We start from the raw sequence: 23,764 nt of genomic DNA on the forward strand, positions 1-23,764 counted from the left end.
TCCTAAAATTGTTCACATAGGGGGTATGGGGGGTAGGATACAGATTCTTGTGCTAACATTTCAGTTCGTGATTACAGGGAAGACTACTGCATTACAAAGTCATCCCATTTCAATTCTTTTGCTGAGAAGAAAAAGGAGAGAGAAAAAAAATGTCAGAAATCAAGCATCAAATACATGGTCAGTTAATCTTGTGCATTACCTCAGAAAAGCTTAGTTAGGAGGTGACTATAACTCCAATCTGTGAGGAATTTGATATTGCTGGCCTGCTCTGATCCACTTGACTCCACTTTCGTAATATGATTACCGACTCCTAACCCCTCAAATTCCTCGGCAACAGTCGGCCATCACTTTGGTGCACTTGACTTTACTTTTACCTGACTACCAACTCCTTACTCCTCAAATTCCTTGGCAACGATTGCTCATTGCTTTAATGCACTTGACTCAATTTTTTTAACTGCCAACTCCTTACCCCCCTAAATTCCTTGGCACTCATCGCCCATCTCTCTTGCAGGAGCTGGAGGCAGAGCGCACCAAGCTGATGGAGGAGGTGACGGCCAACAAGCGCAAGATGCAGGAGCTGGAGGACAACCTCCTCTACCGCCTGACCAGCACGGAGGGCTCCCTCGTGGAGGACGAGAGCCTCATCGAGGTGCTGCGCGTCACCAAGATCACGGCCGAGGAGGTTAGCGAGAAGCTGACCATCGCCGCAGAGACGGAGGTCCGCATCAACACCGCCCGCGAGGAGTTCAGACCGGGTGAGCGCCCACTTCCACATGCCTTTTTAGTGACTTTCTTCCACTAGCAATATTTGCCGGATGTCTTGTGAAAAAAATACCAGTCTGTATTTACGAGCTCTTGTTAAGTGTGACTTTTATTGTATATTTTTCCGTCTTGGTAGGGAAAGGACTATTTGAAATATGTGTATGTAATTGTCAAAGTATTTATAGAATGTGATCATGCCCACCTTTTACACATAGGTGTCTTTTGCAAGTCTTCCAAAATCTATAGGGGTGTAGTCTTAAGAACCCTGTGTAGTGTCTTCATAAATATTTTTTGCTTTAGAATTGCCATGGAAACAAAACAGTTCTTGTAATTATTCATTTCATTCCCTCATCATCAAAAGATAGGTTATACAAGTAAGTATGCACATAACAAACAAGCAAGTAAGCCTCAAGGAAAGCTGAGATCTCTCTATGCCTTCTAGTACAGTATTGTATGTTGTAAAGATGTCAGTATGGACGAATACAACTTACGAATGTCATCTTGCTCTCTTTTGCCATCATTCCAGTGGCCACCCGTGGCAGCACCCTGTACTTCTTGATCACTGAGATGAGCATGGTGAACGTCATGTACCAGACTTCCCTCAAGCAGTTCCTGGGTCTCTTTGACCTCTCCATGGCCAGGTTTGTCACAGTTGCTGCTTTATACACATCTCTTTGATGTATGACATGTTTGCCTCTCAAGATAGTTTCACAAATGTATGATTTGTCCATGAAACTTGTCCCCTCCGCTCGATCTCTGACGCATCTACTCTTCCGTCTCCTTTCCCAATCGCGCAGGTCGCAGAAGAGTCCGATCACGGCCAAGCGCATCGCCAACATCATCGACTTCATGACCTACGACGTCTTCAAGTACACGGCGCGCGGCCTGTACGAGAACCACAAGTTCCTCTTCACCCTGCTGCTCACGCTCAAGATTGACATGCAGCTCGCGAAGATCAAGCATGAGGAGTTTTCCACCTTCATCAAGGGTAAGCAAGCTCATTTTTCTCTCCTCACATCCACAGCGGAGGAAAAACATGCTATGATAATTGTGCTATTAGCTTGAGTGAAACCACAGAATCCTTCCCAGAAGAAAAAAATACTGATTTCTTTTTTTTTTTTTCTGTAAAGGTATGGCACATGCAATTAAGCAATCACTATGCAGTGTTTACTTTTGCATGTTTTCATCTTCACATTTTTTTGTTAAAATCACAAAAAAACAGATTTTCCTTTTGAAATAGGTAACAGAATCGGTACATTTGTTCATAGAGGGTGTGAGATATATCCCATGTATCTGTGTCAGTGTGTGTGTGAGATGCTGCCCCCCCCCCCCTCCTCCATATGCAGAAGGGAACTTTTACAAAAATGAGTTGTGTAATAATTGCCTAGTAAAGCTTGATTTTAGTCTAGTGGAAGGTTTATGGTCTCATAACTTTCAGATCTTCTCTCTTTTTATTGGAACTCTCTGTTCATGTGCTGTTTTTGTTTGTACATGTATAAAGTTTGTTGGATTTATGAAGTTTGTTGCATACTTAGATCAAATTTACTCTTGTATCTCTGTGAACACCAGGGCATTCTTCATATTGATGGTGCTTTATTTTCCCACCATCCATTGGCTCATGTTGAAAAAAAGTATGTAGATCTTAACAAGCAGACTGTCTCTATGCGTTGTGCTGATGCCCAACAGGTGGTGCGGCTCTGGACATGAACGCCGTGGACCCCAAGCCCCGCAAGTGGATCCTGGACACCACATGGCTGAACCTGGTGCAGCTGAGCAAGCTGCCCCAGTTCTCTCAGCTGCTGGGGCAGGTGTCGCGCAACGACAAGGCCTGGAAGAACTGGTTCGACGAGGACAGCCCCGAGGAGGCCACCATCCCCGACGGCTACTCTACCTCCCTGGACGTCTTCCGCCGTCTCCTCCTTGTCCGCTCCTGGTGCCCCGACCGCGCCATCCCCCAGGCTCGCAAGTACATCGCTGACTCCATCGGCGTGAGGGTGAGTGTGGAATACTCTTACCGGATATGCCAATGCCGTATATAGAGAAGAATATGGCCAACTTGGGTTTTTGCCTAAATGAGCTGTGATTGGTCAATAGCTGGTCCCTTGATTACCAGGCGCCATGTCATTACCCAATGACGTGCTTGTCATGCAAAGACTAAAACACTGCACGTATAAGCGTAAACACACATGTGTGAACATACTCTGTGCTGGGTAGCAACATGACATGGCGCCCATTCTTATAGTTGGCCACACTTTCTCTATCTATGGCACGTTAGAGACGTATAATCAAGCCAAGATACTGCCAGAATAAAATGATAGTGGTGCCTCAGTGACTGTGTGTTGACACTTTACTTTTTTTTATCAAAGTTGATTCTGCATCCCTTTGTGTCTCTCTTGCTCTATCTCAGTCCCTTCCCTGCTATTTTCCCTTATTTTCTTAAAACTGTGTCATACAGTATGTACAGGGATTACAAAGTCTCTACAAAAGATATAATGACAAATTTGCTCTTCTATGCACTGAAAGCAATTTCGAAAGTCGCAGCATTGTTGTTGACATAGCATTATTGCCATCCTTACAGTTGTCGATGACCCCTCTATCTCTCTTTGTCTCTGTGATGCGGTCCAGTTTGCGGAGGGAGTCATCCTCAACCTGGAGACCATGTGGGAGGAGAGTGACAAGAGGACACCCCTCATCTGTTTCCTGTCCATGGGATCCGACCCCACCGCCTCCATCGAGGCGCTGGCTAAGAAGATGAACCTTCGTGAGTGATCCCCTTGGCTTCCCATCTGTCTTCCATGCCCCTCCCTACCCCCCAAACAAAAGGAAATTAGTGGAATTTTGTGCACAAGTTATGTATGGGCAGCATGATTATAAGAATATATGTAATTTTTATGATACATACAAAAGAAATACATACAGAATAAATTTGGTTGAAACAATGACAGGATTTGTTTTGTGTGAATTTTTTCTTTTTAGTGAACCTTAAAGTTGGTGTTCCTTTTGAATGTTAAAACAGGATTCATAACCAACTCATTCTGTCACACCGTACCAGTGTGTACATTGAACTTCTGCTCTAAAACTCACCCCTTCCACTCCTGTAATGTTCAGTAAAACACTGGACAGTGTATGAAATGTGAATTGATGCACGCTAGCCTGAAACACAAACACACAATAACGTGCACAAATGTGGGAGAGATGAGGGTGGCATTTCTTCAAGTGTTTTGTCAGATATCTTTTCTTGCTCTCAGCCAGTTACATGCAAGGATTTCAGTAGCTTAAAACAGTTTGTCAGAAAAACTATCTGACAAAACATGAGATGAAATGCCCGCCAGTTTGCCAAGACAGTGCATGGAGCTTCATTCAGAGTTTTGGAGGACTGAGGGGGGGGGGGGGGGGGGGACTTCCTGTATCTACATTTTCCTGCCCTCTGCAAGTTTTGAAGACAAAGAAGAGCATGATTCATTTGGGTGTGGTAGGCTTGATTGGGAATGACATCTTGATTAAGATGGATGTGTCGTTCTCCCACCAATGCAGGTTGCCGTGCCATCAGCATGGGGCAAGGTCAAGAGGTCCACGCCCGGCGACTGCTCCAGTCGTTCATGGGGGAGGGAGGATGGGTGCTCCTCCAGAACTGCCATCTTGGTCTCGGCTTCATGGACGAACTCCTTGAGACGGTGAGTCTTCGGCGAACAGCCAATTCCCAAAAGTGGCACTGCACTGATGATGATGATGATGGTGGTGGTGGTGGTGGTGGTGGTGGTGGTGGAGATGGTGGTGGTGATGATGATGGTGGTGGTGGTGGTGTTGGTGATGATGATGATGGTGATGATGAGGATGAGGAGGAGCAATGTGCATTCATTTATAGAGCACTCATTCATGGAAAGTTTCACAGCATTTGTGCAGAATTTATCGTGTATATTATGTTTAGTTTGGTCTTTTTCAATTATAGCCAAGTTTATCTGTAGCATTACTGCAGTTTGATGTCTTCATGACCCGTTTGTTATAATTACTGGCATATTGCTGTAGCTACTGGCTTTTTGTATGTCCTTATGGCGTCATATTAAGGTTGCCCGCCAATTTCTTCTCAACTTACAAAATTTTTGTACTTAATGATCCTTTTGGCAGGTGACAACGTCGGAGTCATGCCACGACCAGTTCCGCCTCTGGATCACCACCGAGGTGCACCCCAAGTTCCCCATCAACCTGCTTCAGTCGTCCATCAAGTTCACCAACGAGCCTCCCCAGGGCATCAAGGCTGGCCTCAAGCGGACCTATGCTGGTATCTCCCAGGTACGTCACAAGCTTCAGAGTTTCCCCAAAACAAGGTTTAAAAGTGCATACAATGTATATCATAAAGTCACAAGAGTGATGTATCTTAGCTTTGTGAAGATTCAACTGCAAATACTCAGTGTTAAGTGAATATGGTGGAATAATGTCAGGATGTTGGTGTATCGTGTGTGACTCTTCACTCTGTCATTTCATTAGACTTGTGTAATTTAGAAAATTAATCCACCTTTTGCTCATTTTGAGCCATCGAACATTAACATTGTCATCGGAGAGGTTTGATGGTTTTCCTACTTGTTTTTTTTATCATTTGTTTATTTTGTTCTAAAACAAGTGAATGACCATTAGTGTCTTATCATCAAATACATATCCTCATCATGTTCGTCATCTGCTTACACAGATGGAAAAGTTTCAACAGTACAACAATACTGATTGTATTTTGTGATTTGTTGAGGCTGTTGTGTGCTTGCATGCTGTGCCACAGTATAAATCCTATTTACCAGGAATGACAATTTTGGGGGAGATTTACCAAAGATGAACCAGTATCATTGAAATGCTCTGCCTTTCCCCCACACACCAACCATGTCTCTCTGTTAGGAGCAACTTGAGATCTCCAACATGCCGCAGTGGAAGCCGGTGCTGTACGGGGTGGCCTTCCTGCACACCACGGTGCAGGAGAGGCGCAAGTTTGGCCCCCTCGGCTGGAACATCCCCTACGAGTTCAACCAGGCCGACTTCACCGCCAGTGTCCAGTTTGTCAACAACCACCTGGACGACCTCGACCCCAAGAAGGTAGGAAGAAGCTTACAATATTTCATAGTCTAGTTTGACACAGGCCAGTGAAGCATTGATACCAAACAAATTCACAGAGGTCCATTCCCTCCATGATTCTCATTTGTCTTTTTGTGATGGATCAATTCCCATATGTGAAATGAAATGAAGTTACAGTTTGTCTGCCATCAAATCTTAGAAACTGCCAACTTTCTGTTCAGTATTATTGACAGTATGACTAAGTGAAAATTCACCACGTTGTAGCAATAATTTTAAAATGTGAAGGTGATATATTGTCTAAGTTTCGTTTCTTCTGTAGAAGGTGCGAGGTTTTAGAAAGAAAAATAAATTTCACTGGTGGGCAGCTGTCTCTTGTGTGCTTTCTTTGCCATAGGCAGAAACGATGTTGTAACAGTTTGACACGGATGATCTGTTGTTAAGAATACACTGGAAAATAGATGGATTACATGTATGTCCTCTGTGGCAAAGTCAGCACTGTGGTTCCGAATGTTGGGACGACTCGGGCGAAAGGGATTGGTATGATAGTGCTGGCGATATCAAAACTGATGATTCTTTCAATGCCCCACATTCAACAGGGTATTTCCTGGAACACGGTGCGGTACATGTTTGGTGAGGTCCAGTACGGTGGGCGTGTCACTGATGACTTCGACAAGCGCCTACTCAACACCTACTGCCGCGTCTGGTTCTCTGAGGACATGTTCAGTGACAAGTTCAAGTTCTACACTGGTGAGTAACAGATAAAGAGTAACAGAATGAGCAGAATCCTTTGCATGTGACCCTCACTGCCCCCCCCCCCCCAAAAAAAAAGCATACATCTTTGACATATTAGAAGAGCATTTTGGGCCACCAGCTCCACACTGAAATATACCTTTTCTGTGATTGATAGATTGTGTACTGGTATGTTAAAAGAGCTAGTGCTTTGCGAGAGCAGAGGCACTTCGGCTTGGTAAGAATTGTCTAGATAAAGAAAAAGTTTCACCATATTAGGGCAATACATCTTTTGATAAATTATTAAAATGCAGAGAGGGAAATGGCACCCTTTCAACTGGGTGATAATTTTTCACGAAATCTGTAAGAACATCAGTTTTCAGCATTTTCTGTGAAGATCAGTGTATAGATCCATTGCAATATCATGTGGTTTTTCTCTTGCTTTCTTTGTCACGTGTGCAGGCTACACCATTCCCAAGTGCCGCAACGTGGAGGAGTATCGCAACGCCATTGACTCCCTTCCCCTCACTGACTCCCCAGAGGCCTTTGGACTTCATCCCAATGCCGACATTACATACTCCACCAACATGGCTACTGAGGTGGGTAGGATGATGGTGATGGTGACTGGTGATGGTGATGGTGATGGTGATGGTGATGGTGAATGGTGAATGGTGAATGGTGATTGGTGATGATGATATGGTGATGATGATGGTGATGGTGATGATGAATATTATTATGATGGTAATAGTGTTGGTGATGATGCTGATGATGGGGATTATGGTGATGATGGCGATGATGGTAATGTTGGTGATGTTAATGGTAGTAATGATCATGATGGTGATGATGATAATGATGATGGTGGTGTTGATGTGATGATAGTGATGATGGTGATGGTGATGATGATGGCGATGTTGATGGTGATGAAGGTAATGAAGATAGTGGTGACTTTGAGGAAGGTGATGATGATGATGATGATGCTTCTGAAATTACCAAAATTACCAAATCATCTTCTTTTTCCTCCATCCTCCCTTTTATCTCTCCCACCACCAGGTGTTGGAGACCATCCTCAACATCCAGCCCAAAGACTCCGGCGGTGGAGGAGGAGAGACTCGTGAGGCCACTGTCTACAAGATCTGTGATGACATGCTCTCCAAACTACCGGACGACTTTATCCCTCATGAGGTGAGCGATCATTCCCATGGAAACCTCATCCCAGGGTGCGAAAAAGGGGTTCACGCGCAGGTTTAAAGGACAGTGAAGATCTCACAGTGCGTGCAGCATTTAGTGACGGAGTGTAGATAGCTTTCAATACCGATAAATGAGTGATGGGGATCTCGCATTGTACCATATATAGTGAGAGATGCATCCACTTCATGTCATTAGAGCTATCCTTTATATTACTATGGGATATTATTTAGTTAGTATTGCTCTATTTCTGGCCCAAGTTCCCGCCAATGAGAACTGTTAATGAGTAGGGGCATTTATTTTAACATCTTAGGAGCTGATGTCCTCGCCAGGTGCCAATATGGCTCAGCGGATATAACATATTGGACTCTCATTTAGAGGGTCCTCAGTTCAAGTTTTGTTGGTGGCGGTGATAGTGCCCATCAGCATGGCCCCTTCTCTTCCGTGCCCAGTCCTTCCAAAGGGACTTCAAAGCTGCAAGTTTTGTGGTTGCTTGTGTATAAGTAGTTGCTTGCTTCCTTCTATGGTCACATACCTGTAGAAGAAATCCTCGCTGAAATCGAAGCTCAAATTTTTCTCTCCTCCCGCCACCAGGTCAAGGCACGCCTGCAGAAGATGGGCCACCTGCAGCCGCTGAACATCTTCCTGCGCCAGGAGATCGACCGCATGCAGCGCGTCATCACCTCCGTGCGCACCACCCTGCAGGACCTCAAGCTGGCCATCGACGGCACCATCATCATGAGTGAGAACCTGCGGGACGCCCTCGACAACATGTTCGACGCCAGGGTGCCTGGCTTCTGGAAGAAGGTGCGTTTGTCTTTGCCAACGTGCTGAGACCACATTAAAGAAAACACAGTCTTCGAAATATGCCTTAGTATGCAGATAGTGAATGTCACGAGTGCGATATGGCGCAAAATTTAGCGCAAGAGAAAGATAAGGTGGTCTAATTAACGAGAAGCTTGGATGAAATGTGCGCGCCATCTTTCAGCAGAGTATTTTTTTTCACCAAGAGGTATGTTTATTATTATGTCAGAGGCATGCAATGTGGCAACAACTATGAGTTGTTCAAATTCATGAAAATTCTTCCGTCGTGATGTTTTCATTGCAACTGATTGACAAATTGCCCTACATCGACGTAAATAAGCACTGAATTGATCAGTGTTTTAGTAGTAGCCATGATAAAAAAAATCATGGGCGTACATACTCGAGCAGGATTCGAACCTATGACCTCCTGATCACCGGACAGGCATCATCTCCACTAGACCACCGAGCTTTCGCCCGACAGCAAGTGTTGGTTCTAATCCTTATAGCATGCAGCGGGTACTGCTTTGTTATTCAAATTCATGAAAATTCTTCCGTCGTGATGTTTTCATTGCAACTGATTGACAAATTGCCCTACATCGACGTACTAGTGGAGATGACGCCTGTCCGGTGATCAGGAGGTCGTAGGTTCGAATCCTGCTCGAGTATGTACCCCCATGATTTTTTTATCATGGCTACTACTAAAACACTGATCAATTCAGTGCTTATTTACGTCAATGTAGGGCAATTTGTCAATCAGTTGCAATGAAAACATCACGACGGAAGAATTTTCATGAATTTGAATAACAAAGCAGTACCCGCTGCATGCTATAAGGATTAGAACCAACACTTGCTGTCGGGCGAAAGCTCGGTGGTCTAGTGGAGATGACGCCTGTCCGGTGATCAGGAGGTCGTAGGTTCGAATCCTGCTCGAGTATGTACGCCCATGATTTTTTTATCATGGCTACTACTAAAACACTGATCAATTCAGTGCTTATTTACGTCGATGTAGGGCAATTTGTCAATCAGTTGCAACTATGAGTTGATCATGATCCTAATATGGGTGTTGATATACACTTGTAAATTGGTGATGTCAGCCCTGCAATATCCAAAATTGCCTGACAAAAATTGCATGGCTCAACAGCGACAGCATATTTGACTGCATGTCATGTGATGAGCAATCATGCAATGGGATCGATAGAATCTTTTTCGTTGTTGTACGAATATTGCAGTACCTTCCCCTCATGATCAGTGACTATTCATGCCAACGAGTACGGTCGGTGTTATCTCATTTATTGCTGAGTTGTTGTCTCTGGTCTTGCCTACATAGATCTCTTGGGACTCCATGACCCTGGGATTCTGGTTCACCGAGTTGATCGACAGACATGCCCAGTTCCACAGCTGGTGCTTCGAGGGGCGCCCCAATGTCTTCTGGATGACAGGATTCTTCAATCCACAGGTAAGAGGAACAGAAGCAGAAAAACAAACATTTACGGACTTCTGATTCACTCGTATGCTGTATATAACTCCCAGTGACTTTCAGATTTAATATCATTTCAGAGTTTTGTTTAGAAAGGGGCAAAAAATCTTTGTATCAATTATTTTTCTTTTATGTTTTGTTCTTCAATTAGATATACAAGGAAAATATTGAAGCAAATCAGACAATGCATGACTTTGTGAGGACACCCAAGAGAAATATGACAATCTGGCAATGAGCCTCGAGTCTGGTGTCAACATTTCTGCTAAGAGAAATCGACTGCATAATTTCCAGTAACATTACATGTCTATCCATATTTGAATATGAACAAATGGATTTTGTGTGTCTGTGTGTGTGTTCACAGGGTTTCTTGACAGCCATGCGACAGGAGATCACCCGCGCCCACAAGGGATGGGCCTTGGACAGCGTGGTGTTGCATAACGACATGACCCGTTACCTCAAGGAGGACATTTCTGGACCCCCGGCTGAAGGTGAGTGCACCGGTTTTTCATACCTTCTCTGATGCAACTCACATTACCATGTATCACTCACCCAGCTCATCTGTAGCAACCCCATTCCATCAATTAGAATGGAAATGCTAAGTTCAGGCAACCAAGTCCCCAAATCATAGCATTTGATGAATTTTGAAAGACTCTTAAGTCTTACAATTCATCCTGATTTGAAGGACTTGAAGTTTGAAAAAAAAAATGTAGTTGTATTAAGCACCACCACCATCCCAGTACAAAATTGGATGGCCTAACAAGCAACTCAAGACCTTAATTTCCCACTTGTTTCTCCAAATGAGTTGATAATTAAGACAAAAAAAGAATGATACAGTCCCAAATATGTACAAAATATTATATTACAAACATTTGTTGCTAGTGTAATATTTGCATCTGTCCCTACTTCTGATTTTTTTGCTTTTTTTTTCTGAGCCATGAATTGAATGAGTGGAACTTGATATGGCAGATTTGATATGATATTTCCTTCATATTATCAAACTGGTTGAAATGTGCATTTGTTTTGTTTCATATATGTGTGTGTCACATTGGATGTTTGTATGATTTGTTGTCGAGATACTGCCAGAAATCATGTATTCATCTTCTATAATTTTATTGAGATCTTGTTTCTGCAATACACATTGAGGCGTGAGGATTGATGGGCATTCTCTTATTTCAATCTGATTTCTTTTCTCCCCTCTTCTCTAGGCGTCTACATCCATGGCCTGTTCCTGGATGGCGCCGGCTGGGACCGCCGCAACTGCAAGCTGATTGAGCCCCCGCCCAAGGTTCTCTTCACCCCCCTCCCCGTCTGCCACGTGTACGCCATCAACGCCATCGGGGGCAAGGACCCGCGCCTCTACGAGTGCCCCGTCTACAAGAAGCCACGCCGAACCGACCTCACCTACATCTTCCCGCTGTACCTGAAGACCGTGCAGCACCCCGACCACTGGATCCTGAGGGGCGTGGCACTGCTCTGCGACACCAAGTAGGGCGTCGGCCGGCTGGTTGCCGTGGGAGACGGAGAAGAAGCAGGATGCGGAGGAGGAACGAGGGGAGGTTAAGGGATTGATGAGAAGCTTAGCATGGGGGAAAATAATTTCATGTAGGGGTGAAAGAATAAGATGATATCTAGACAGGACAGGATTATAAATATTCTGATACAAAAATTAGAATGGCACACAGCTTTACACAAATAGATAATTAGTGTCATACAACACATAGATTTGCACTGTTTGGTGTAACTGGGTGATGTATTATTTCAGCATTTGTAGTGACATTGTCATATGCATCAGTTTATTCCTTTTGGTTTGAAATTATTGAAGTGAAATTTTGTCATGGCCTTGCTAGCCAGCTGGTTTTACACCTCTTGTAGACATTACACTCTTATTGCAAATGCTTACATGTTGGACCACAATGATAATGTACATTCCACTGCAGGTAATGCCTCCTCACAATACACTGTCGTGATATTGTTTAAAAAACCTTGCAGATATCAGCTACCTGTTTTGTTTGACGTTAATGAAATATGTGGACTGTGACAGAGTTCTACCTGACCCTTTTGTTTGGACCATCTAGAGCATTTAGTACAAGATACTCTCTATATTTTATTACCATGCCATTTTTTTTTTTTTTTTTTAAGGACAGCAAATTATAATTTTATTTGTTGGTTATCTGTCGTCTGTGTGAATGACTTTTGTCAGCGTTTGGGAATTTGAACCATTTTGATCGAGTGGGACTTGCATACAGTTGTATTTTTAGAGTTTGAACTATTTTCTTCTTATGTTCTTTTTTTAGTCTAAATACCTGGTTAGCTGTAGAGGCAAGACTCGGTTACCTATCAATTTGTCACGTTAAGGGAGAAAGCAAAGAATAGAAATGAAACAGTATCATCAATACCGGTATGCAGCCAAATGCTAGCTTCAGCCTGAACCAGGTCACTGAATCGTATCCGACGACAATATGTTTGCATTAAGACTTTCCATTCCGTCCATGCCCTCTTTCGTCCAGTTTTGATGTTCGCTGGTGCTTCCAGTACTGTGGTAGTAATGTGCGCTCCAGATGCCTTGATTATGCGAAACTTTCAATGCCTTGAATATTGAATATATGACTGTGTGTGTATAGTGCCATGTTTAATGTAATGCTTTGTCCTCCAAGCCTTGAAGATATGATATCAAGTTGTAATTCCTATAATGGTATATGGTATAAAGAATTTTATGAATTTTCCCTTCTTGTGTGGGTAAATTTACTTATTTATGTAAATGTGCTGAACCTTTTGCATTGCCATTGTTTCAAAATATTTGCAGTTGGTTATTTGACTTGTTACACATGCTATGTATTCAACATGTATTAAAAAAAAAAATCTATTTTCACATTTAAGAAATACCATCTATTTCAAATTTTACATGGAATGCTATACGTATTTGGAGTGACCTATTTACTGACAGAAGAAGCAAAATAGAAAAATATGTGTATTTAGCTACAGTTATTTATATGAACTACAGTTTGTGTTGATGGATAGTGCTGTGACTTTCTGAGACATTTAGGTCTGAGCAAAATATGCTTTGGATAGGAGAGGGCCATTTGATGTATATATCCAGTACATCTATATTTCATGAATTGTTTGGCAAGGTTACTATGGGATAAATCAAAAGCTAGGAGCAAATAACCTTACATTCCTCTGCTTATGAAAGATCATAGGGTAATCCACATAAATGCTGGAAAAGAGAAAAGTTCTTGAAGACCATTAGTTCAGTGATTTGTCAGCCTTTTGGAGTTATTTTTGCCGCATTTCTTCTTCCCAAAATTAATATTCAAATTTTGTTGTTGTTCAACTGCAAGATAAATAGATTGTAGAATGCAGATGTGAAGAGGGAGGGAAAAAAAGAGATGAAAAAGGAGATTCCATGCTCTGATATGCCCTAACATAGGGCTGCATTCCTAATCAGTTGTACATTTGATATGTTGGATATGTCTACTCTGCCATCAATTCCCAAGTCTATGCATGTTATGGTGTGAAATTATTGGATTTTGTACACCTGGTGATGTGGGTATATTGAATATCACAGTGTTTGTGTATTAAAGATGTTGCCACCATTGTAATGATATTTGTTATAACCGTGCTGTGTTTGCATGCAATAAATCAAAATGAGAATATATAGGAAAATTAACAAGTGTTGAATATGTTTGTGTTTCTTAAATGTAATGTGATTGCTCTCTCTCTCTGACACACACAATATTGTGCGCATGTTTGCACAATCAAGAGTCTCCAGTTTGCGAGGGCCCCAGACTGGAGAATAGGGAGCTTTAGATTTTCGTGACGGGGACGTTCAGAGGAAAAAAAACTATTCTGAGCATGCGCAAAAGCGCGCATCAAGTCGATCTATTTTTAGCTCACGACGTCTTAACTTTTTCACTACGTGTTCTGGGCTGTTTTTACGTCCGCTCAATTCACAATGTAGATAACTACATGTACTTCATGCACTGATCATATGGGGCGGCATTTTATTTTTCATACATTGCGTCCCAGCATAATCTAAAGCTACTTTTCAGTACGACACGGGGGAGAGGAGAACGTCCAGCTCGAGCGTCGTCTCAAACATCGGCGTGTCAAAATGTAAAGCTCCCTAATATCCTGATTAAGAGAAACTTGGGGTAGGAGCCTCTGGAGAGCTAAATTAATGTGCAGGGCCCCATTTCATGAAAAGTTGATATGATAACAACTCTTGCTGGACTGATAATTCTCATAGTTACGGCAAGAATCCAGCTTCCTGATTGGCTGTTACTATTGAAGTTGCCATTCCAGCAAGAGTTGCTATCAAAGACTCCTTCAACACATTCATCAAACCCTCAAACTGAGCATATTGAATGAATCATGCCAGACAAAAGACTACACAGCACATCAAATAATCAATTATATTATTGTATTTTTTTTCTTTTTAATACATAAAAACTCATTTCACAGTCTTTATAAAATTCCACCATGAGGTCTACCAGACTCCGAGTGACTGTTGCAGACTCCTCAGCAAGCAGTGAATTCAAAATAACATTCAGAGGGACGCAAGTCCGTAAATGAACTTTAATTCAAAGTTCAAGATACTGTACAGCACAGGTCGGGCCCACAGAAGGGGTGTGCAGTGAACTGGTCTCTGAACTGGTCTCTGTTTGATGGTTACGGAGGATTTCTATCACAACAAAACTCCCTTGGACAAGGGATCATCGCTTTTGCAGGTCAAAATTTTGTTGAAAGATACAACAAATCTTGAATTTTGAGATAAGAAAAATTTATTTGTCATTGTTTGAAAAGAAAAATGCCAAGTATGGCATATACTGATATCTATCCAACAAAAGACTTCAAGGGTAAATATCATATATGCCTTTAACAAACATGAGTATCAGAACAGTGACTTAGGATAATTTTGAAACACAAGTCGTTTTCTGCTGAAGAGGCTTGCGATATAGCTGTACTCCCCTTTGCATTTTGATTCATTTCAGCTAGCTCCTGAAAACATAGGTCCGGGTATTCCTCATTCACAGCAGATAAAGCGATAGATGTATTGTAATTATGGAGAGTTACAGAGAAATGTAATGGAGTCCTCTTTGGCCAAATCACACACCCAACACAACTACTAGGTAGGTAGGAGCTGGTGGAGGCTCTCCTAATATGCTCCCTTTGACAGAGTCTAGCTTGCAATGTCTGGGGCATGGCATTGGGTAGGTTAATAATGCACCTTCCCGCTGATATGACAATTACCTACAAGGCAATTTATCAAGCAAGAAAGAAAGAGTGGATGAGAGGGCAGGGGTAGAGGCTAAGAGATTGACAGAGACACACACACACAAAATAAGCAAAGATTAAAGAGAAAAATATGCTATGAAAGAGAGTACATTGTATATACTTCCACTACACTCACAGGCACAAAACATATTCATACACATCAAAGAAAACAGCCTAACATACGTAGCAGGCACATTGCCGTTTCTGGCTGCTCCAAAACAAAACAAAATTTGCTTGAATATGCTCAACAGTATGTACCTGGTAATCATGTGAATCAGTGAGGTAGAGCATCTGTATGTATGGACTTCAGTAGGACAGATGTAAATTTGTACACATAATACATTTAAATTCATCTGTGTAATACAGTGTACTCCTGTTGTAATGAACATGGATGGTTAAAACAAAATTCCAGTTACAATGAAGTAAACATTCAGGCCACAGCACTATCCACTCTATGTTTTTTTTTATTGTTTATTTGTTCGGTTATCTGACAAAATTTCTATTTAACGAAAGAAAACTGCTGGTCCCAAGGATTTTGTCATAACAGGAGTCCACTGTACAAGGTTCAACACTACCAAAAAGTTGCTATCACTGGATTTCTGTTGGTCTACATTCCATGCATATCTTTTACTGAATACACTCATACATAATTCAAACTCTTCCAATGGTGGACCCTGAGGATTTCACATTCTGTAAAAGTGGAAATTTTCGCAGTGGGGAATTTCCTTTGCACTTCACACAACATGAAACTAGCGCGAAAATGTAAGCCTGCATTTTCTTGTTTTTGTTTTTGCCCGTTATGGGTAATAACTAGTTTATATCTTGATTTGGTGGAAGTAAAAACATATAAAATTAAGCTTACCCAGCTGAGCGTGAAAGTTTCCACTTTTACAGGAGGTAATGAATTCCTCAAGCTGGACTGCATGGAATAAAAAACTCCTGTGACAATCTGTGCTATCTATTTCTGCAGTGATCCATGCTGTAATTCAAACTCCACATCACCTTATGAACACACACAGTTCTTCTCAGTAGGCTTCCAATGTAGTGCTACAAGCTCTCCGTTATCAATGACTATTAAGTCTGTATGAGTCAAACAGAGCATATCTCCAATTTCTGAAAGCTCATCGTACTTCTCCTTGCAAAATTGTTTTCTGATTCACTGGAAATTCTGCTGCACTGAATACATTGTATGCCATGCACACTGTACACTATACCACACTGGAGTAAAATTTGATTCTGTGTAGGATAAAAGTTGTGATCAACAAATATAAATGCCACTGCACCAAACACTCAAACTTCCATTACAGTAAGAATCATTACAATCCAGGTTTAGATAATATGGGTTTCAAAACATGTGCTTACATTGGTCTTGCCAATACCATCCAGTAGTTTAAATGACAAAAATTAATTACAGTATTCCTTCACAGTATATTCCTTCGCAACCTTCATTATCAAGGCTGCGTGAATTTGCACAAGAGTGTACGGTCACTATACATAAAACTGCACATGGTACAGTATTCTAGGAGCAAACAAAAGATTTTGTGGCTCAGAATTTGATTGTGTGCCTATAACTAAATTATGCAATGTCACTGCCTGCCTGGCAGAAGGGCCCTGGCATGAAATTTTGAGCCAAAATAAAATTTTTGTTAGTTACATAACTGAACAAATTTGAAGGCTCTTTCATGTGATGTAACCATCATTACTTTTATTTATTTACTTACTATTTTCATTTATTTTTTGTTTTTTATTTTTATTTATTTATTTTTTTATTTATTTCTATTTATTTATTTATTTTGTTATTTATTTTTTATTTTTTTATTTTTTTTTTTTTTTGGGGGGGGGTGATTTTTTGAGTCTGCAAGGTTTAGTGTCCACTAAGCAAAACATCATCCAGAATTTAAAATGGCTCTGGTAGGAGTTAATCTCTGATTTCTGGTATGCTTACATCCACCATGAGTACTTTCATATCACCCTCTCTTTCGTTGGGGGAAAATAATTAGTTCTTTGCTTGGTGAGAACTGAACAGGAAGACATGTACCAAATCTCTCACCGATTACTAGTCACACCAAACTGACACATCATAATCAAACGTTCAACAATTACAGCCAACTGGCGGCACACTCAGCCTGCGTCCACTGACTGACCGACTGAATGAATTATCCGTAACCTTCCGTGCAAGGACCAGTAATCGTTGAATGCCCGTTGCACTGACCACAAGCAAGGATGACTGAGCAGTATCTACAACACCGAGAGACGAGAGATAGGGAAGGCCATCCGCCGGCATTATGTCAGCCGGTTGCGTTCCCGCTGCAGTCTGGCGTTGTAGGCCTTTGACACCGTGTTCCACGAATCCATATACCTGTCCATGCACATTGCTATACATTTCTGGAGAGGGGCCAAGAAAAATTGGGAGAAAAAAATATGAAAAGAAGTTAGTCTCCATTACATGATCTACTTCACATGACATCCATTACATTTCAAAACTATTCAACCATATACCAACATCATAGTTTTGCATGCTAACTTGTTTAATAGTTTTCCTTGCCACATGTACTAAACTAGCAAATCAATGCATGAAAAGTTGCAAAAAAATAAATAAATAAATACAGTCAACCTCGCTCAAGTCAAATCTATTTAAACGAAGAGGGAGCTTCCACTGAGAGAAAATTCAACTAACAAGGGATTAAAATGAAAAAAAAAAAAAAAATATATATATATATATAAAGAGGACTTGTTGAAAAGACTTTCTACTTCGGCGATTATCTGACTTACAATCTGTACAAAGTATGTGCGGTCGATTTAAGACTGTACTTCACAATTGAAAAACCTTTCCTTTATAGATTTACTCCTTTAAATAATTGTACATGAATGCTACCTTACCTGTTCTGAACTGTCTAATGATGTACCAGGCTTGTAGACGCACTTCTTGAAACACTTGTCTGTCATTTTCTGTACAGTAGAGTGAAAGTGACACATGATGTATTATTGCACATCTTTAGCACTGAAATTTGGATGATGGTGTACTATCAATCACCATAATATTAGTCTGCAGTATTGTTACTACCTACAGCGCCCTGATGACGACTTCCGTGCAACAGGCGGTTTGTTGAAGTGATCGACGTGTAAAGTGCACAAGGACGAACTAAAAAAATGCTGAGACAAAATTTTTCATTGGACTCTTACTGCAGATTAGGCAATATTGGAGATCAATTCCTCGATGTTACTACAGACAGCTAACACGGTTACAGCTTACAGTGCCTTAGGGTCAGGGTCTCTCTTCCAAACTTTGACTTTGTACACTGCCCTCGAACGAATTCCAGAGGTGGCGGCATCTGCTTGCTTGTCCGTTCATCTGCACGTATTTCCATAAATGACACTTTCACGTTCTCATCATTTGAACTCCTTGATGTCACAATCAACCTTTCTCACTCATCCGCTCTGAGAGTATATGGCATCTACAGACCACCTCCTTCTGCTAAGAACAATTTAACCAATAACTTATTTCTGTCAGAATTCCCTACACTTCTGGAATCAGTGGCAATCGATGACTATCGTTCCATTCTGCTTGGGGATTACAACATACATGTTGACGATTGCACGGATAATTTGGCTGTATCTTTTCTAAGCACCATTAACTCTCTAGGATTTCAACAGCATGTTAAAGAGGCAACTCATAAAGCTGGACACACATTAGACCTAGTTCTAAGCAGAAAAGTTGACAACATTGTATCGAATGTTAATCTTGTCACATTTCTGCCCTCTGACCACTCCGCCATCATCACCACTCTCAACCTCAAAGGCCCAGTGAACCCCAAGAAGCAGACTACCTCCAGAAATCTACGGTCTATGGACCTCTGCTCCTTTAAAAATGACATTGCTGCATCACTTTTCCAGATCAGAGAGCCAGCATGTCCCTCCGAGGCTGTCCTGCTGCTCAACTCTCATGTAACAAGACTTCTTGATAAGTACGCTCCGCTCAAGACTAGATCTGTAACAGTGCGGCCAAATAATCCCTGGTACACGACAGAAGTGAAGGAGGCTAAGAAGCGTAGACGCCGTGCAGAGCGCCGCATGATCAAGTCTGGTCTTTGCATTGACAGAGAGCTGTATCGGCAAGAGTGTGAGTCCTACTACAGCCACCTTGCTGACGCCAAGTCAAGGCACCTAAGAGAGGAGATTGCTGCTGCAGACACCAAACAACTTTTCAACATCATCAAAAGACTCACAATTGCACATCCAGATTCTTCTCTTCCTGACCATACTTCAAATCCTGCACTTGCCAATCAGTTTGCTGAGTTTTTCGACAACAAGATTAGTACCATTGCATCTTCATTCCCGGTGTCTCCTGAAATCTTTCTCTCTAATTCCTCTCGCATAAATATAAACACTGAGTGTGTATTTTCTGAGTTTGGTTTAATCACTGAGTCACAAATGAAACGTCTCATCAATTCTCTTCCGTCCAAGTCTTGTTCTCTTGATCCTCTCCCCACATGGCTACTAAAAGAGTGTCTAGATGAATTTCTTCCTGCAATAACTCACATTCTGAATCTCTCGTTGTCATCAGGCGTAGTTCCTAAGCACTTCAAAAGGTCACTCATATTGCCCTTTCTAAAGAAACCCAGCTTAGACCGTAATGATTTGAATAATTTTCGCCCCATTGCTAATCTGTCTTTTCTTGGTAAAGTTCTTGAGAAAGTGGTTGCTCGCCAACTCAGAGATCATCTTGATGAACACCAGCTGTTTCCTAGTAATCAGTCTGCCTACAGGCACTTCCACTCCACTGAAAGCGCCTTATTGAAGGTACTCAATGACCTCCTCTTAGCAGTAGACAAAGGCCATGAAGTTGCTCTTCTGCTTTTAGATTATTCTGCTGCGTTTGATACTATCAATCATGAAATTCTCCTTAACAGATTGGAGACTAATTTTGGTCTAACGGGAACAGTCTTGAGATGGATTGCATCTTACTTACACGACCGCCACCAGATGGTTACTGTGAACGGTGCATTTTCTCAGTCGTTCCCTCTTAGACATGGTGTCCCCCAGGGGTCTGTGGTTGGTCCTTTACTATTTCTTCTATACACAGCCCCTCTGTCTTCAGTAATCAACTCTCATAACGATATTTTACATGTTATGTATGCCGACGATACTCAAATCTACATAATCATACAACCAAATACCCAAGTCGAAGCACTCTGCAAACTTAGTAGATGCGTTGATGATATCAAGCAATGGTCTCACGATAATTATTTGAAATTGAATTGTGTTAAATCAGAATTTTTATATGTTCATTCTCAGTTCAGGCGGGGTAGCTCTCTAACAGAATTTTCCTTTGAAGATAGTACTATCCCCATCTCTCAGTCCGTCAGAGATCTCGGAGTTATTGTCAATAAGCATCTGAACTTTCAACAACATATTAAGAATTCATGTCGTTCTGCCGCTTGGGGTATTTGTAAAATTGGTAAAATACGTAAATTATTGGATCGGTCTTCCACGGAACGTCTCATTCACGCATTTGTTTCCTTTCATCTTGACTACTGCAATTCCCTTCTTGTTGGTCTCCCTGCTTCAAGTACTGCGCCACTTCAAAGAATTCAAAATACAGCTGCTAGGCTTGTGACCCTTACAAAAAGATCTGACCACATTACTCCAGTTCTCCAATCCCTCCACTGGCTCCCCATCCATCAACATATCACTTTTAAAATCCTCCTTATTGTTTACAAGATATGTAATAATCTTGCCCCATCTTATCTTAAAGATTTAATTTCCTTCCGCTCCTCCACTTCAACCCGTTCTCTTCGTTCTTCCTCCGCTCTCCAATTATCACGTGGTCCCCGCACCTGTACACGTTGTGGTGATAGGGCCTTTTCAGTTATTTCCCCACTTCTTTGGAATGAACTCCCTTTTTATATTCGTAACGCTGAAAATGTTGATAGGTTTAAGTCATTGTTGAAAACTCATCTGTTTACACAACCTTAATTTTGCTGTTGTTGTTGTTGTTGCTGTCGTTACCATACTATGTACATAATGCTGTATTTTGTTTTTACGTTATATATATTATTTTTTTCCCCGATTTGATGCGCTTAGAAACATCAGTATTAAGCGCTATATAAATGTTATTCATTATCATTATCATTATCATTAACCTTCCGGGTGCGGGCCCGGTAAATAACCCGGCATCGACACGACACGAACGTGTCGGCACGCGCTGCCAGTAACCCCCCGGCCCCCGGTATGGAATTAGATCTAGCCACCCGGCACATAACCATATATGATAACCCTAACCGCAGCAGCGACCCCAATACATACCGTAAAGGTTAGACCCTTTTCTACTATGTTACAGCGCCCCGCGCCGGGGTTAATGATAACCCTAACCCCGGGACGCTCCGTGTACACAGTTACACACTGTGGGAGCGCCCTGAGTCAATAGAGTGCTATATCGGTAAGCTTGAAAAACATACACAGTCTGTCACAGATTTTCGCGCCTCCGTAAGTTTCGAATTTCACTAGAAAAAAACTTACTTTTATAGTATACATAAGATTCTTATCTAATTCCTACCATACGTTCACCTTGTTCTTGTTCACACTGGTCCAATGATCTTGAAAAAACGTTTTTTTTACAGGTCCATCTCCTAGCTCCCCATCCCATTCACCATTTTCGAAATCAGTATGCAGTACACTGCGCACGTAAATATTCATGTGCCGGGCGGAGTCGCAATGCTTTTAGCCTTCTGACAAGGCCTGCGCGCGCGTACCCACCCAGAAAGCAACGCAATATACAGCGAGAGGGTTTGCCACAACAGTATGATACGGCCTTGCCATAAAGCTACAGCTGTACAGATGAATTGACGGCCAGCGCATGCGCACAAGTTTCAAATCCATTGACTGTATAAGATGTCATTCTCCCAAGTTCCTTTCGACCGAGTCGTATTTAACTCATCAATTCGAGCAGAAATGGAATATTGGCAGGACCAAAAGTTGAACGCAGTCAGTCTTCAACATTATAACTTCACCTGTAAGTCTTTCTATTACAGAATTTTTGCAATTTCATATTGATATTTAGGCGCTATACTTCGCCTGTCATGATCATTGTATCTGCTACAATGCGCAGCCCCAACACTGTGTGTTGGGGCTGGTCGCAGTTATGATAACCCATGCTTTCGTCTGCGTCTTCCGCTTCCCGTGCGTCTCGTGTGACGTAACTTAGTCTATATTTTAGTATTTTATTACTGGGTTTTTTTTTTAAGTGTTGACCTGACTTGGTCGAAAAAAACACTGCGAATTAGCAAAATTGCAATGAATTTGCGGCGCCAACAAGGGCCGCTTGACAAGGCCAACCGGCACCAACGCGCAAGGGGTCCAAGGCTAGCAAATTCTGGCACATGCATGGCGACCGACATGACATAAGTAATAACTAATCCAATATATGGGACTACACAAATGGCAAAATTGTACCTGTAATAACTCCTGGGCGTTAGCAAGAGCGATTTGTGTTCGTACTTCATCCATTATCTGACCCTTCTTAGCACTATCCATAGTTCCGCTTCCTGGAGAACCTCCTAAAGAAGAGCCGAATGAATCCATTTTGTTAATATTGAAGAAATAAAACCCTAAAAGACACCGAACAATGCGAGTACGAGTAGTCTGATGAAACACCGATATTTCTTCCCTGTGCATGTGCACACTACCGCCGCACACACGTGTGCGTGCGCCTGTGTGGCGCTAGGTGCCGGTGCGGTGGACGTCGACAACGTTGCGTTGTCACTTTCGCTCGTTATGTACATGCGTATGTACACCGGTACGTACCGTGCCGTACCGTGCCGTGCCGCACCCCCACCCCCTCCGCGTGAAATCAAGTGCAGACGTAGGGCCTATGGTTCTACATGCGGCCCATGCATGTTGAACCCAAATAAACGCCCACTAATGTAGAAATACATAAACCACAAATGTAGAAATCGTCCTCAAATGTAAAAAAAAAATAATAAATAAATAAAAAAAAATGCCCATAACTCAAAACTTCATCATTCTAAGTCCCCCTAAAACTTCTCATCTTCTAATCTTGATACAATAGAGCCTTTTAAATGCGGTTTTTTCCTTTCCATAAAAAATCAAAACATATCTTATCAATCTCTGCATATACCCACAAAGAAACAACAATTGACGAGGATGTGCAACCTAATTTGAATAATGCGTATGTTTTAAGTAAATGGATCTTACTTATCCGCAAAGATAAATCTCATTGTTTCCACCAACTCAATAATCTTTTAATCTTCTTTACTAAGTACATATCTCTTTACATCCATTTCTTCTCTATATTTCAGATCTGTCGAAAAATTAACCCCTAATATATTCACCTCCCTAACTACATTGCAAAACGAAAGATCCCCTACCCTATCCCCCATTTTTCTTTTTACTTCTTTTTTTTTTTATAGCAAAATGATAATAATGATAATGATAATAGCAATGAATAAAAAAAAATAA

At 41.7% G+C, this 23,764-nt stretch overlaps 2 protein-coding genes across 2 annotated transcripts in view; one reads left to right on the plus strand and one right to left on the minus strand.

Moving 5' to 3' along the window:
- LOC140242814 (dynein axonemal heavy chain 5-like) overlaps positions 1–13,669 on the plus strand; it is an 88,873-nt gene extending 75,204 nt beyond the window's left edge. Inside the window, exons 70-84 of the mRNA XM_072322569.1 lie at positions 512–755; positions 1,289–1,403; positions 1,560–1,750; positions 2,449–2,756; positions 3,388–3,523; positions 4,297–4,436; positions 4,888–5,052; positions 5,644–5,838; positions 6,414–6,564; positions 7,009–7,145; positions 7,597–7,728; positions 8,326–8,538; positions 9,863–9,991; positions 10,374–10,500; positions 11,218–13,669. Of these exons, the coding sequence (XP_072178670.1) occupies positions 512–755; positions 1,289–1,403; positions 1,560–1,750; positions 2,449–2,756; positions 3,388–3,523; positions 4,297–4,436; positions 4,888–5,052; positions 5,644–5,838; positions 6,414–6,564; positions 7,009–7,145; positions 7,597–7,728; positions 8,326–8,538; positions 9,863–9,991; positions 10,374–10,500; positions 11,218–11,501 (2,667 nt within the window). The 3' untranslated portion in view covers positions 11,502–13,669. The remainder of the gene's footprint in view (positions 1–511; positions 756–1,288; positions 1,404–1,559; positions 1,751–2,448; positions 2,757–3,387; positions 3,524–4,296; positions 4,437–4,887; positions 5,053–5,643; positions 5,839–6,413; positions 6,565–7,008; positions 7,146–7,596; positions 7,729–8,325; positions 8,539–9,862; positions 9,992–10,373; positions 10,501–11,217) is intronic.
- Positions 13,670–14,438: 769 nt separating this feature from the next.
- LOC140242546 (mitochondrial import inner membrane translocase subunit Tim13-like) lies at positions 14,439–22,969 on the minus strand. Its single transcript, XM_072322287.1, has 3 exons — positions 22,739–22,969; positions 18,167–18,235; positions 14,439–17,671 (listed from the first exon to the last, which is right to left on the minus strand). The coding sequence occupies exons 1-3, from the start codon at positions 22,958–22,960 to the stop codon at positions 17,570–17,572; spliced, it is 393 nt and encodes a 130-aa protein (XP_072178388.1). The 5' UTR covers positions 22,961–22,969; the 3' UTR covers positions 14,439–17,569.
- Positions 22,970–23,764: the final 795 nt, after the last annotated feature.

Source organism: Diadema setosum, chromosome 19 (assembly GCF_964275005.1).
Source record: "Diadema setosum chromosome 19, eeDiaSeto1, whole genome shotgun sequence".
In the NCBI taxonomy this organism is placed as follows: Eukaryota; Metazoa; Echinodermata; class Echinoidea; order Diadematoida; family Diadematidae; genus Diadema; species Diadema setosum.

Excerpts from the sequence above, each read along its gene's own strand:
- LOC140242546 (XM_072322287.1), bottom strand. The coding sequence starts at position 22,960 with ATGCACAGGGAAGAAATATCGGTGTTTCATCAGACTACTCGTACTCGC. Across the intron at positions 18,236-22,738 it reads ACGCCCAGGAGTTATTACAG|AAAATGACAGACAAGTGTTT; the intron begins GTACAATTTTGC and ends TCTACTGTACAG. Across the intron at positions 17,672-18,166 it reads CATTAGACAGTTCAGAACAG|AAATGTATAGCAATGTGCAT; the intron begins GTAAGGTAGCAT and ends GCCCCTCTCCAG.